The following is a 13,958-nucleotide window of genomic DNA, read 5'->3' as shown; positions in this document are numbered from 1 at the left end:
GTTTTAAATTAAAGCAAATAAAATCATTCCACACAAGGCAGTGTGTGATCTTAGGTTAGCTTCTAGGCCGCAAATAAAAAATCAAATGAAAAAGAAGACATCTTTAACCAAGGAGGGAAATGGAAAAATGGACTGTATGCTCTTAGGTGATATTGCTGAAGTAATGTGAACTCTCTTAGCTACAGCAATGGCATTGTGGAGGTAGAACATGGGTACCAGAACATAGGTGAGTAAAGTCACATTGTCCACAACTTGTTTTCATACACTTCCAGAGACAGCATGCATGTGCTAACTGTGGCTGCTTGACAGATGTAGGTGGAAAGTAATGTGGGTTTTGTCATCTTGCTTTTGAAATTTTTCAAAGTTTTCAAGATCAAAAATTTAATTTTCTTAGTCTTGGCTTACACTCTGGTTATTCTTCAAAACCCTTTTGATCCCAAGCTCAAACCATTCCCTCCTTGGTCAGGGTCATTCTGCCAGGAGCTCAAGTCGCTGGGCTTCATTTCCTCCAAGTGCCAGTGTTCTCAGGCTGGGATCTTTCCTGCCCGTGTGAGTCTTCCCTTCACAGCACTCTGCAGGGCTCACTCCTCAGAGCATTCTCAGCTCCGAATAGAAGATTAATTAATTTTTAAATTATTAAATATAATAAATGTCAGATGCAGGGGGTCTCTTAGGAATAGGATGTGTCCCAGAGCATTCACTCCTTTCGTCTGAGTTTAAAACAGCTCCTGAGTAACAATGCCCAAGCCTACACTACCCTTAGCAAATACTGACACCCTGAACTGTGTACTCTGCTTTACTTTCTGTAGAGAGCTACGATCAGGACATTTTTCAAAGACATTTTCTTTGCTTATAAAAACTGGCAGGTAGATGTTTTCTCTTTCTTTCTAGAAATGGGTCACAAAACTAAAAAACTAAGCAATTCTGTGGCCTTGCTTTACCACTTTGGACTGTGTTGGAATTCTTGCCTGGGTCTAGGTAAGTTCAGCTTCCTGGTTTAGGAAATAAAGTCATCAGTACTGTTGAGGATCTGGAGTGTCCAGTGAAATGTAAACACTTATCTGTGACGTAGCCTAGAAATCTGTCTCACTGCGGAATCCTTTTTTCCTCCAGGGAGATGAGAGAAGCTCTATTGTGTTTTTTATTTTGCTTTGCTCTATGTATTATTTTACAGTTTATCTTGACTCTGTAGTCTTTCCCAAGCTGTGGGAAAAGCACGTGTGCACCCTTGAACTACTCAGTAAGAAGCCAATTTTTCTTTCTTTCCATAGTGACATGAACATATATCTTTGACTGTAGACTTTTCCTTCCTCAAGACTATTCTGGTTGCATATCTGCAGAGGCTGATGACAACATTGGCAGAAGGTGAAAAATACATATTCTATTTCTACTTCTGTGACTTTATTATACAGATCTACTTGTAGACATGCACAGAGGCCCAAAATTCTAGAGGAAAACCTAAGTGTTTCTCACTAGGCACAGATACATTTTACAAAACATCAGTACAACAGAATACTGTGTACTTCATAAAAACAGAAAATACACTTTTACATATAGACATGGAAGGATCTCTAAGATATACCATCAAATAAATAGAGCAAGGGACAAAATTATGGATTTACCATAATGACATGTGTACTTTGCATTTGTAGATGTTCAGACTCATGGAAAGACACACAAGAATGTGTTCACGGTGGGTATTCAGCTGAGACAGATTTCTGCTGGAGTGAGCGTGTGAGAAACGTTTGCTTTCTCCTCCCTTGTTTTTTAGTTAGTTTTCTAAAGCAATGTAAATACATTTCATAGAAATATTTTGGTTTAAATGCAAATAAAAGTAGAGATGACACAGAGGGCTTCAAGACATCACTAAAAAGTTGTATAAACAATACAAGGGCAGGAACCTTGTTCGTATACCCAGTATATACAACAACATCTTGTACAAGGCCTAAAGTGATCCCTAAATTTCTCCTTTGTCTCTCTCACAGAATTCATCATTGGAGGTATTTGGTCCTTTACCAAAGGCTCAAGGGAGTCTTGGATGATTTTTCTAGCATGGTATATAGTCTCTGTCTCCATCTCTTTGCTTACACTGTGCCACCCTCCAGGGAAAGACTCTCCCCTCATTTCCCTTCTTCACTCCTTTAAAATTGTTCTCATTCCTCACTCCAATCTGAAACTCCAATTTCTAATGAAGTTTTTCTTCGGGCTTCTGGGGAAACGTTCTCCTTCACTGGTAGTCTCAAGGTAGCCCTACCCCTATGTATGGCAGTAAAGTGATTCTCACAGTTCTCCATCCTGTCCGACTCAAGCACAGAGAAAGCTGTGTGGCCATGGCCTGTTCCATGTTTAAAACTAGCATGTGAACCTGAACTCCTTGGTTCTTTCCTTTGGTTTCTTTCCAGATGCCCCCCCTGAGCTTCCTCGAGTTGCCAAGTTCACCTGTCTGCAAGTCAGTCTACATCCCTCTTCCCACTGAATGCATCCCTGATAACTTAGGTTCAGGGAAAACATACTTTCCTGGTTCTTACCACAGTTAATTGCTAAGAAGTGTACTGGAAAACCCACATGGTATAAGGAGAGAACCAACTCCCAAAAGTTATCCTCACCTCCACGTGTGTGCTGTGCCACGCACATATGAGTAAGTAAATACATGTAAAACCTTTTGTATTAGTCAGGGCTCTGTAGAGGGACAGAACTGGCAGAATCTATCTATGTCTATCTATCATCTATCTATCTATCTATCTATCTATCATCTATCTATCTATCTATCATCTATCATCTATCTGTCATCTATCTATGTCTATCTATCTATCTCTCTATCTATCATCTGTCTATCTATCATCTATCTAATCACTTATACTTAATATCATGACTATTAATGAAGCAGGCATTCGCTTGTAAGTAAGTACCCAAGATTTAAGAAATCACAGCCCAGACATTGGCTGCAGTGGTATTTCTGTAGACTTTACATGAGAGAAAGTGCAATTTACAGTCCTTATTGTAATGACACACGTCCTATCAGCTGGCCATTGCTTCCTCCGAGACTGCTCAAGGGTAGATCCCAAACAGCACAGCTTTGGAATCCTAACATCTGGTAAACTGTCACTGAGTTTTTTCTTTTGCCAATAGTAAACATCTTTCCCATTAATGGAAAATTAGTGCCTTTCAAGCACTTTAAATATGAAAAAAATTTATAAACATGTGGTTTGGAGGAATCATTTAATTCTTTTTCCTAATTTTCTTTCTTCAGGATAGATTCTTTCAACGAGTACTTTTAGTAATGACTTCAATTTTGGAGTGTGGTAGCTATGTTAAAGAGTAACTATTTGGTCTTACTGAAGCCAACAAAGAACTTGCTGCTCTGTTTTTTCTTCAGTGATAAATAAAATACTTACAGAAAAAAAAAAAGAAAAATCACAGCCCACCAAAACACAGACTCAGAATGTGGAGTCACAGAACGGCTAAGTCAAAGAAGTAGGTACATAAGATGATAAAGCTACAAAAGGAGATGGCAACCGAATTCTCCATGCTTCTGCCGAACTCCCGACTAGCGAAGGGATCACCGTTCTTGTGAAACAGCCACACAGTCCTCTACTGCTTGATAGGGTGGTGGGAGGTCAAGCTTTGTTTCTTTTCTGTACTTCATTTTCTGCATTTGCAGAAGTGGGGCAGAAAGAGCCACTCCAGCGCTCTCATAGAAGGAATTAACTCTAAGTCGGAATTGAAGGAGGACTATTCTAGCGTTCTCTCTAGTTCCGTACAGCGCCATCACCACTCCCAGCAACTTGATTTCTCCCCCACGCTCAGGAGTTCTACTGTATCCTTCAACTGAAGACCTTCTGAAAGGCCACTTCAATCTATCTTATCTGAGCATTGCTGCGGAAGAACACATTTCTGGCTTACACCAAATTATGACCGCAGAAAGGGCTGAGTAAGTAAAAGAGAAAAGGAGGTCTGGTGTTTCTGAGAGAGTTATTCTTAGCAGATGCAGAGGAGCCTGTTAAATGACAAGCCCTACCAATTCTACCACCCAAATCAAACATAAGCAACTCCATTTTTACACTCTCAAAGAGAGATGAGTTTTGAAGTTTCATTTAGAGTTCAATACTGGATGACACTTAAAAAATACATATCAAAGTCTTTTAAGGCCTAGCTCTCTTTCAGCCATTGGTAAGTTGTTGAGCATTTGACCCAAGACAGCAGAGGAGAGCCAGATCAAAATCTGCAGGATTATACTATGATGCCAAGCAAGAGTTGTGAAATAACAACAGAAGCGTTCTCACTTGGGCACAGTGTTGCATATATGAGTTTAGTTCTTACAGAACCCAAGTCATCAGAACTTGATCTCACCTCCCACAAAGTCTGTGAGTCATTATGCCATCAGAACAGTATTTTCTAGACAACGCGTACTAGTTGATTCTCTCTCAAGGCAAACCCTTGAAAATATGAAGAAGCCTTTTCTTTCATCTCTTCTGTTTTCAAAAACAGATTTTACCACTTACTTAAACAAAGAAAACTCCCAAGACAGTTCAACCCTGCGCATTGTGTGTGTATCTCAGAGGGTACAGGTCCCTCAGCTGTTTCATGCAACACCCTAAGCTCTTCAAAGCCAGTGAGTGGCTTGTGAGGAAGCTTTCGATTTCTTTTGTGGGTTTTAATGCTGAAATGCCCAGAGCTTGGAGGAGCTTTGCCTTGACTTTTATCTTGTTTCCATCTATACTGTGGCCTCTGCAATTTAGCTCTTTGTCAGAAAAAAAGGGCAAACAAAACCAAGCGCACTAACAAACTCTTGGAAATGGAGAGGCCTCAGAAACTTTGGAAACATGGTTGGAGAACACAACCTTACAATCTGGGCTGCAAGTCTTGCAGAGATATCAAGTCCTGCACACATCCTATCAGCTGGCCATTGCTTCCTCCCTAGCCACCACCAGACTCTGGCTCAGCAGGCTCTAAACTGCAGTTTCTCAAGGCAGATAGTTCCTCTCTGTTCTTTTGGCTCAGGGACGTCTGGAAAGTTTTGAGATTATCGTCCAATAACATTCCTCTAAAAACATCTTAGTTCAGGGAATTTGTTTCTGTTTCTTTTTTCCCGTCTTCTGATACGGCATCTATATTCATACATCATTTTATGACTTTTTTTTCTCAATTAACATATTCGTTTGCTCCCAGAGCTGTACCTATGGGGAGGCAGACTCTAAATGAGAAAAGGAAAGCAAAGGCGTCCACTCACCGTCTTCTGGACTGCCAGAACGAGGATGGTTGCCACTGCCACAACGAGGCACACCAGGGTGGCTGTGCACAGGTAGAAGTAGCCGCGGCTGGTGCTTCTCCAGGAGTTGTCCACCGAGTCGGGTGACTCCTGCATGGCTGAGTCAGGGTAAGGGGCCCCACGGCTGCCTGCTCGCGGCAGCCCCAGCTCCATGCTTTATATAGTCTGCCCCACATCACACCTTATCTCTCCTCATCTGATTCGATTCTGCACCCAGCTCTGTTCCAAGAAGGATTTTCCCCCTGCATCCTGGATCATGTGACTTGGAAAAAAGCCTTCACCAGTTGCCGGGTGGAGAAACTCTTCTCTGGGGGCGTGAGGCGAAGGGTAGCTGTAAGGGTGGGGGAGAGGTTCATTTTTCATCGCCCGGGATTGATTTGAGCAGAGAAATTGTAGTGAGAGAGATGGTGGCTGATGTCAGAGGGCGGTAGGAAAGAGACAGTTCTGCGTGTGCCGATGTTGCACCGGATCACTTCTGTTTCGTTTAGACTCAGCCACAGAACACCTTCCTTCCTGGAGCCTGTACACTGCATTCTCCAGGCTGGTGCCCAGAAGAGTTTGCAGATAAAAGTCTCTTCAGTGGGTCCCTGGGAGCCTGCAGTTTTTGGTCAGCAGTACAGTTGTTTGACAATCACTGCCTGCTATGTACACTCATTCTTGGGAAGGAAGGTTACACAATGTGGCACTATGGGTAAACTGGGGCAAGTTCATGACAGTAGGAAATTTGGGCATAGTTTCAAAGATACTGAAAAGAAAAGACAAGAACAGGAATTTGGAAACAACACACTTTTGAACTAAAACTCTTAATGCTTTTGCAGGGTGTTTTGGGGTCTGTTAAATTTGTTGATGAACCTGGCTTGCCATAAAACTCATCAAAAGGGAAGGGATATGTGTAGAGGACTTGGGAGGAGAGGCTGAGTGATGTGGAATGTCTGGGGGTGCCTGTGCTGTCTGAGGGGTGTACTGGGGTGCGTACAGTGCTGTAGGTAAACTGTGGTAAACTGTGTGTGACTGTTACCATAATCCAACCTCTTGACTCAGTTACAATCTTGGAAACTTTGCTTATAGTCTCTCTTTACCCTTATCTCCAAGCTCAGAGGAAGGTGACATTTCTTCTTTATAGAATGGAACATAGAGGCTCAGTCAGCACAAAAACTTTCTCAACCAAAGTTACAAATCTAGCCTACAGAAGAACTGGGAGGTGCATCCAAACTGGCCTGGCCCTGAAGCCTGCAGGAATCCTTACTTCCGGGCTGCAAACCTCATGGCCTATCTTAGCCTTCTGTCTTTGCAGCTTTGGTCCTTGACTAAGTCACCATGGCCCTTTCTTTATTCCCTTCTGCTTTACGGTCATGGAGAAGATCAAACAAGATGATGTAAGAGTGTTTCCTGAATGGGAACAGACTTGGCAGCTGCTGTTGAACAATTCCTGTTAAACATCCCAAGTTGTCCCCTGGGCCACGTCTGGAATTTAATATAATAAATAGATACTCTGGGACACAGAGCTGAATCAAATCAGTGGTTATGAATGACCTCTACACTTCAGAACACCTTTAAAGACATGGATCACTAATTTGCAGCTGCCTATAGACGTGACCTTTAGAAACCTCATATGCTGTTACCCTGAAGGTTGTCAGTATCTTCCCGTTTGGCTGTAGCCTACATCTGTAAGACATGGGGGATATCAGAAGCCTCCAAGGAAAGCCAAGCTTGGAGTTTTCCTGTTTCTGGCCCTGTGTAGATCCTTAACTGCTGAGCATCCCTCAAAGTGACTTGGATTTAGGAGATGGTCTGGAGACCCTTCCTAGTGAATTCATAAAATCACAAATCCTGGAGATGGAAGAGGAGGCAGTGAGGGATGAAATCGTGAAATGTTTTCTTGGGCTTAATAGAATGGTGGACAGTATACCTATTTGATGATCAAGGAAGCTGAGCCCCTTTGGTCCCAAGCTGAGCTTGGCTTTGGAAGACATATGTATACACATTCACTTGGCTGCCAGTTGAAGTAAGATGAGGCAAGCCAGTATTTTTTGAAGGGTGCACCTGGTTGACTTGGGGAGAAGGCCTTGTCCTCTCTTGGGTACGGACAGGGAGTGGGTGGCAGTCTGCTTAGGTCTGCTGAGAACTGCCTGCTCCCTTGGCCCTCTCTGCATAGCTCCTTTGATCAAAGTGGAAAACTTGTGATTGTTGAATGGAAGCTGTGGGTGTTGAAAAATAAAAAGGCTTTGCTTGAAGTTCAGGTCTTCCTGAAGGCCCGTGGGGTTGAGAAGGCAGTGGAAAAAAATGTTTGTCTTGCAGTTACATTTTTACCTACTGTACGGTGTCCTGGGAGGAAGGCTGACAAGGGGGAAAATCATCCTTTGTTCTTAGAACCTTCTGAACGGTTGAGATTTTCAGATCAGTTGCTAACAGTTTGTGGGCCCAATTTCACTTCTGCTGTGGCGCTCCTCTACTCACAAGCCTTCGATGGCTCCCTGCTCCCTTCCCCCATCGTTCTCATCTCCTCTTTGTTTTCCACATGCTGCAGAACTTGGCCCAGCCAACCTAGCAATTCCTGTTGCTAACAGGCTCCTTTCTCTGGTCAAGCCACAGGATGAGCAAATGGAAGGGGCCTTTACAGACTTCCTTGTTGCGTGATTTTCAAATCCTTCTTGGAAGTAAAACCGTGCAGGGAATGTAAAATGCAAGAAAGCAGAACTCTCTGGTTGGAGCAGGGGAGGGCCTGGCAGAAGGGCTGGGTCTAGCCTGGTTGTTCACTTTGTCTGGCCCTGAGTCATTTCAAGATGAACAAAATGTAGAACTTTGTGATTGTCTAGCCCCAATGCCTCGTTTCCTAAAGGAAGAAATGGAGGCAGAAACAGATAACCTGGGTGGCTGGGAGATAGCTCAGTCTATAAACTGCTTGGTGTGTAAACTTGAGAACCTGAGTTCAATCCCCAGAACTCATGTTAAAAAGCCAGATGAAGTGGCACATGTTTGTAATCCCCGTGCTGGGAAGACAGAGACAGGTAGACTGCTGGAGTTTGCTGACCAGCCATCCTAACCTAATCAGTGAGTTTCAGACCAGTGAGAGACCCTGCCTCAAAAAATAAAGTAAATGGCTCTTGTGGGATGACACCTGCAGTTCACCTCCAGCCTCTGCATGTATTCACACACACACACATTCCTGCACAATTGCACACACACGTACCCACACACATGAACATGAACATACATATGCACACATGAGAAATGGAGTGACTTGGTTCATATGGGGAAGGATAGAGACAGGTTGTCTCCTCTGTTTTTTCTCAGACCCTCTTCCCTCTCTGCTGATACTTTTCAAGGCCTATCCAAACTTCCTGTCACGGTTTTCTTGCCTTGCCATGCCTCTGTTTTTCCTGTCTCTCTGACCTCCAGTCAACTGGCTTCATCTCCTCCAGTAAAACCTGCCTAGATAGCTTCAGCTCACTGACACTCTGTAGACATTGTGATGCCCAGGCCATGAAACAAAACGATCTAATTATCTACCTGCCTCTACTTACACTTGTCACGTATGTGAACATGGGAATTTGACCTTCCCTGTGAGATGGAGGCTGAGGCCACTCTGTACCTGCTCACTTGTGTCTCCCTTGCATCCCATCTACATTTCTTGGAACTGGGCCTATGAATGGTCAACCTTCAATTAAATGCTTATCTTGCTTGATTTGGTGTTTATGAAAAGAGAAAGTTCTAGAGAGTTGAGTGTACAAAGAAACTGTGTGATGGCATTTCTGCATCTCACTTTTCAACCGTTTCCTACTTCCTCATCCTTCCATAGGTGGTGTACTTAGCAGCATTTACATTCTAGCATGCCTTGCTAAGATTGTCCATCAGTATCTTTTCAGCCTATAAACAGCTGCTAAGATGTGTCTCTAGCACCTGACACTGGGTAAACTAAACTAATCCCTCATCCCTCGATGAAAAAAACCTTATTTTGAAAAAAAATGGGAGGAGAAAGTAGCTCTAGCTTCCCCATCTCTCCTGGTGAGAATGCTGTCATACAAACTAGTGGTTTTTAAGGAGTGGTCTCTGGATCACTGCCATCAGTACCAGCATCACTTAGGAAATGAGAGCTGCAAAACCTTCTAGAGCTATTGAATCAGCTACTTAGGCTGGGCTCTAAGAACTTGTGTTTGAACAAGAACCGTGGAATTCTAGAAGAGTTTGAAACACACTGGTATACTGAATAATTTCCAGAAAGAACCGCCAAGGTAACTTTGGGTAGGTTTATTACTACTCCTTTACATGGATGAGAGAACGCGAGAGGAATAAGGGTAGTTCACAGGATCATGTGCTTGTAATGCTGGTATGAGGACCAGTTTTTCTGCGCCTTGGTTGCACCATCTAGCTAGCCTCAACTATGACTGTAGGGTGTAAAGTTACTATTGATTATGCAGCTAGAGCAAAGTGGAAATGATTTCATGTATATAAAGTTCTCTTGAGTTATTACTGTGTGTGGTAGGAAGAAATATACCGTTTTAAAGATGTGGTGTGTGTGAGATGGAACAGACTCACCTAAGGTGTGTTTTAAGCAATAAAACACAGGACTAATGTGCCTTATCACCTATTGTGGTCAGTGAGTTTTAGTGAAACACAGTCATGAACATTTGTTTATGTATTACCTGTGGCTGTATTTTCATTACAATAGCAGAGCTAAGTAACTGAAATAGAGACTTCATCACAGCCCGTGAAATCTAAGATATTTACTATGTAGCTCTTTAGAGAAGTTGTCTGATTCCTGATTTAGAATACTAAAATGAACTCAAAGTAAAACAACCAAGGAGACTTGGGGAGAATAACAGGAACATATTTCTTAACACTTCTTTATAAAATCTTATGAATGTTGGTACTGGAGAGATGGCTCAGAGATTAAGAGCACTAGGTGCTCGTGCAGAGGACCTGGGTTCAGTTCCCAGTACCCACATGGTGGCTAGCAACCGTCCCTAACTCCAGTCTCAGGGAATCTGATATGCTCTTCTAACCTCCATGGGCATTGCATGACACGGGTGCACTTACATATGTTCAGTCAGTATACTCATACGCATAAAATAAAAATGATTAAAATATTTAAAAAATCTTCATGAGTGTTTACCTTGCTGTGCTGAATAGATTCAGTCGTCAATTTGACTCACCTGAGAAGAGGAGACCTCAACTGGGTAATTTCCTCTAGCAGATTGGTCATGTCTATTAGGCATTTTCTTGATTGTTGAGTGATGTAGGAGGGCTCAGTGCCCTGTGAGTCTTGCTACCCCTGGGCAGGTGGCCCTGGGTTATATAAGGAAGCAGGCTGGGGGAGCAAGCCAGTAAGCAGCATTCCTCCATGATTCATGCTTCAGCTCCTGCCTCTAGGTTCCTGTCTTAAGTTCCTGTCCTGACTTTCCTTAGTCATGAACTGTGACCGGGAAGTTGTAATATGAAAGAAACCTTTTCCTTCCCAAGTTGGTTTTGGTCAATGTCTTATCACAGCAATAGAGACACAAACTAGGACACTCCTAAGTGGTGCTTGTGTATAAGATTCTTTTGGGGATTCTGCTATTGTAGAAATGATAAAGGCTTAAAATCTATGACTTTAAAGCATGACATTGCAATGAACCAGGACAACAGGCACTGCTAAAAAGTAGAAATGTGTAACCATTTTAAAGAACATAGTTTCAGCCAGACTGGGTGAGGCATACCTGTCATCCTAGAACTTGGGAGGCAAAGGAAGCAGATTGGTGAGTTTGAGGCCAGTTTAGAGTATGTAGTGGGACCCCCTGCCTCCAAAAGGAGATGTACGTTTATAATTTTCAGTGATACATAGCTAATGGTAAAAATGGGAAAACTAATTATAGAAGCAAGAGAGCAAACACGCATTAATTCTACGACTTCCATGGGCTTGCAGTATAACTGAAGAATAGAAAACTCAAATAGTTGAACTGATCCCTTAGAACTCCATTGACATTGTGCTTGTGTGCAAAGCTGGGGAAAGGGGCTTCCATATTGACAAGAAGTGGTACAGGAAGAGATGTTATCCCTGGGCACTGAGACCCTATGCGTTGGACGCTGTCAAGATCACAAGTGAGACGAACGTCATCCTCATTTGCCAAGTCTTAAGAAGCCATTCCTTTTCCTCCTCTGGATGTAAATCCTTCGTCATCTCAAGTTGCCTACAGAATCTTGGCCATGTCTCTTTGCAAGGCATGTCTGGCCTTCCCCTAGGTCTACTTTCAGCCTTGGATCCCATCGAATCCCCCCTCCGCTGCTGTATTCTGATGTAGGTTCTTGTGTACTTGCTAACCTCTTTCTTGACTCCTCTTCCGTCAGGGCTGTGTCCTCTCTGTTCTTACATCAGAGGACTTTCTTGAATTTCTTGTTGTTTTCCATCCTTAATATTGAGTGTTTTGGTATCTTTGCTGACTACGTGTGTTTCCTGGAGGCAACATATAGTTGGTTCTTTTTCAATATTTTATTTATTATGTATGAGTGTATTGCCTGCATGTATGTAAGAGCGCCTGTGTCATACAATGTCCGTGGAGGCCATAGTGGATGTCAGATCCCTGGAACTGGAGTCATGGAAGGTTGTTAGCCACGATGTGGGTGCTGGGAACAGAACCCGGGTCCTCTGAAAGAGCAGCCAGTGCTCTTAACTGCTGAGCTACCTCTCCAGCTATGGTCTTGTTTTTTAGTCAATTAGTCTTCTTTTTCTTCTTCTTTTTTTTTTTAGTGCTGATTTAAGGCTGTTTACATTAAAGGTTATTGTAGAAAGAGGTTTGCCATTTCCTATGAACTTGTTTGGTGATGTTCTGTTTAACTGAATTATTTGCATTTTATTTCCTTCTTCTGTATTAGTTTTGAGGATTTGCTGAGTTGCTGTGTTTGACTTGGATGTTTCTTTCCTGGGGTCTTGTTTGTTTATCTTTTCTTTTCATTGAGTGCATACTTTCTTGTATTCAGGTGGAGGAGACCATTTTTCTTCTTCTTCCTTGTAAAGTATTACATTAAGAATTTTCTCAGAGGCAGGGCATGGTGGCACATACCTTGAGTCCTGGCACTTGGGAGGCAGAGGCAGGAGGATCTCTGTGAGTTCAAGGCCAGCCTGGTCTATATAGCAAGTTCCAGGGCAGTTGGGACTACAAGGAGACCCTGCCTCAAAAGAAGAAAGGAAAGAAAGAGAGAGAGAGAAAGAAAGAAAGAAAGAAAGAAAGAAAAACAGAATTTTCTGAGTGTAGTGTGATGGTGATGGCACCTGCCTTTAATCCTAGCACTCAGGAGGTAGAGGTAGGCAGATCTCTATGAGTCTGAGGCCAGCTTGGTCTACATAGCAAGTTCCAGGCTGGCTAGAAATATGTCTAAAACAAACAAACAAACCAACAAACCAACAAACATAACAACAACAATTTTTTTTGTAGTGCTAGCTTGATTGACATGAATTGCCTGCATTTGTGTTTGTCTTGAAATACCCTTTTTCCTTTGCAGAGTATAGCATTCTTGGTTCACAGTTATTTACTTTCTGAGTTTTAAATATTTAATTCCATGCTCTTCTGGCTTTTATTGCTGATGAAAAGTTGCTGATGAAAAATTTGGTAATTCTGATATTTCTGCTTTTGTGTGTAAGTTGTTTCTCATGATGCTTTTAGAATTATTTCTCTGCTTCATAGCTTTGACATCCTGACTCTGATGTGCCATGGTGAGTTCCTCCTCTAGTCATATCTATTTGGAGTTCTATATAACTCTTGTGTTTGGATATTTACTTCTTTTATCAGGTTTGGGAAATATAATTTCATTGAATAGTTTATCTATTCCATTTTATTTTATTTTCCTCTACTCCATTTACACCATGAATTCTCAGGTTTGATCTTTTTTTTTTTTTCAATAGGATTGTGCCCTAGGCATGAAACAGCTTTGGCCACTCAGCCAGGCATCAAGCGAGGATGAACAAAGGACAGCGTCTGCTCTGCCTCTGACTGATCTAAGAACAACATCACCAACAAGGTGTCTCTTTGCCCATTGCCAGGTGGTAGGTTTGATCTTTTATAAAAAAAATTTGGATTTATCTATTTTTATTTTATGTGTATGAGTGTTTTACCTGCATGTATGCAAGTGCACTCATGTTGTACAATGGCTGCAGAGGTCAGAAGAAGGCATCAGATTCCCCTGGAACTGGAGTTACAGATGGTTGTTAGCCACCTCGTGGGTGCTGGGAATCAAACCCAGGCCCTCTGCAAGAGCAACCAGTGCTCTTAACTGCTGAGCCGTCTCTTCAGCCCCAGATTTGATATCTTGAATGTATCCTAGACTTCTTGAAAACTTCATTCATACGTTTGTATTATTGTCTCGACCTTGTCTGCCATCCCTGAAGTTTGTTCTGCATGGCCTGGTCTGTTAATGATGGTATCTGTGTGTTTGTTTTAGATTGACCATCTCCTTCATTTTAAATGTTTCTGTTTGATTTCTTTTCAGTGTTTCGATCTCCTTGCTGAAGGAGATTGTTCATATTTTGGGCTTCTGCCTCCAGTTTACTGGTTGTTTCATTAACTTTGGAGACTCTCTTGCCAAGGTCTTGGATGGATTTCCTCAATTTGTGCATCTGTTTGTTTGATTCTTCTATATGACCATTAATTCTTTTTTAAAAACTAACACTCTAGACTGGAGAGATGCTTTAGTGGTTAAGAACATTGGTTGCTCTTCC

General features: G+C 42.3%; 1 protein-coding gene, 1 long non-coding RNA gene and 1 other non-coding gene across 3 annotated transcripts in view; 1 reads left to right on the top strand and 2 right to left on the bottom strand.

Moving 5' to 3' along the window:
* Positions 1-5,422, bottom strand: part of Tnfsf8 (TNF superfamily member 8) — a 27,464-nt gene extending 22,042 nt beyond the window's left edge. The window contains exon 1 of the mRNA XM_008833487.2: positions 5,231-5,422. Within this exon, the coding sequence (XP_008831709.1) occupies positions 5,231-5,422 (192 nt within the window). The remainder of the gene's footprint in view (positions 1-5,230) is intronic.
* The window catches only part of LOC115070458, a 56,094-nt gene that overhangs the window by 9,374 nt on the left and 32,762 nt on the right, over positions 1-13,958 (top strand). Inside the window, exon 2 of the long non-coding RNA XR_003849613.1 lies at positions 13,146-13,286. This is a non-coding gene — a long non-coding RNA (uncharacterized LOC115070458). The remainder of the gene's footprint in view (positions 1-13,145; positions 13,287-13,958) is intronic.
* On the bottom strand, positions 13,146-13,289 carry LOC115070464. Its single transcript, XR_003849619.1, has one exon. It is a non-coding gene; the product is annotated as a small nucleolar RNA SNORA48 (small nucleolar RNA).

The sequence above is a fragment of the Nannospalax galili genome, unplaced genomic scaffold (assembly GCF_000622305.1).
Source record: "Nannospalax galili isolate Female #2095 unplaced genomic scaffold, S.galili_v1.0 scaffold34, whole genome shotgun sequence".
In the NCBI taxonomy this organism is placed as follows: domain Eukaryota; kingdom Metazoa; phylum Chordata; class Mammalia; order Rodentia; family Spalacidae; genus Nannospalax; species Nannospalax galili.
This window is presented reverse-complemented; position numbering and strand designations above follow the sequence as displayed.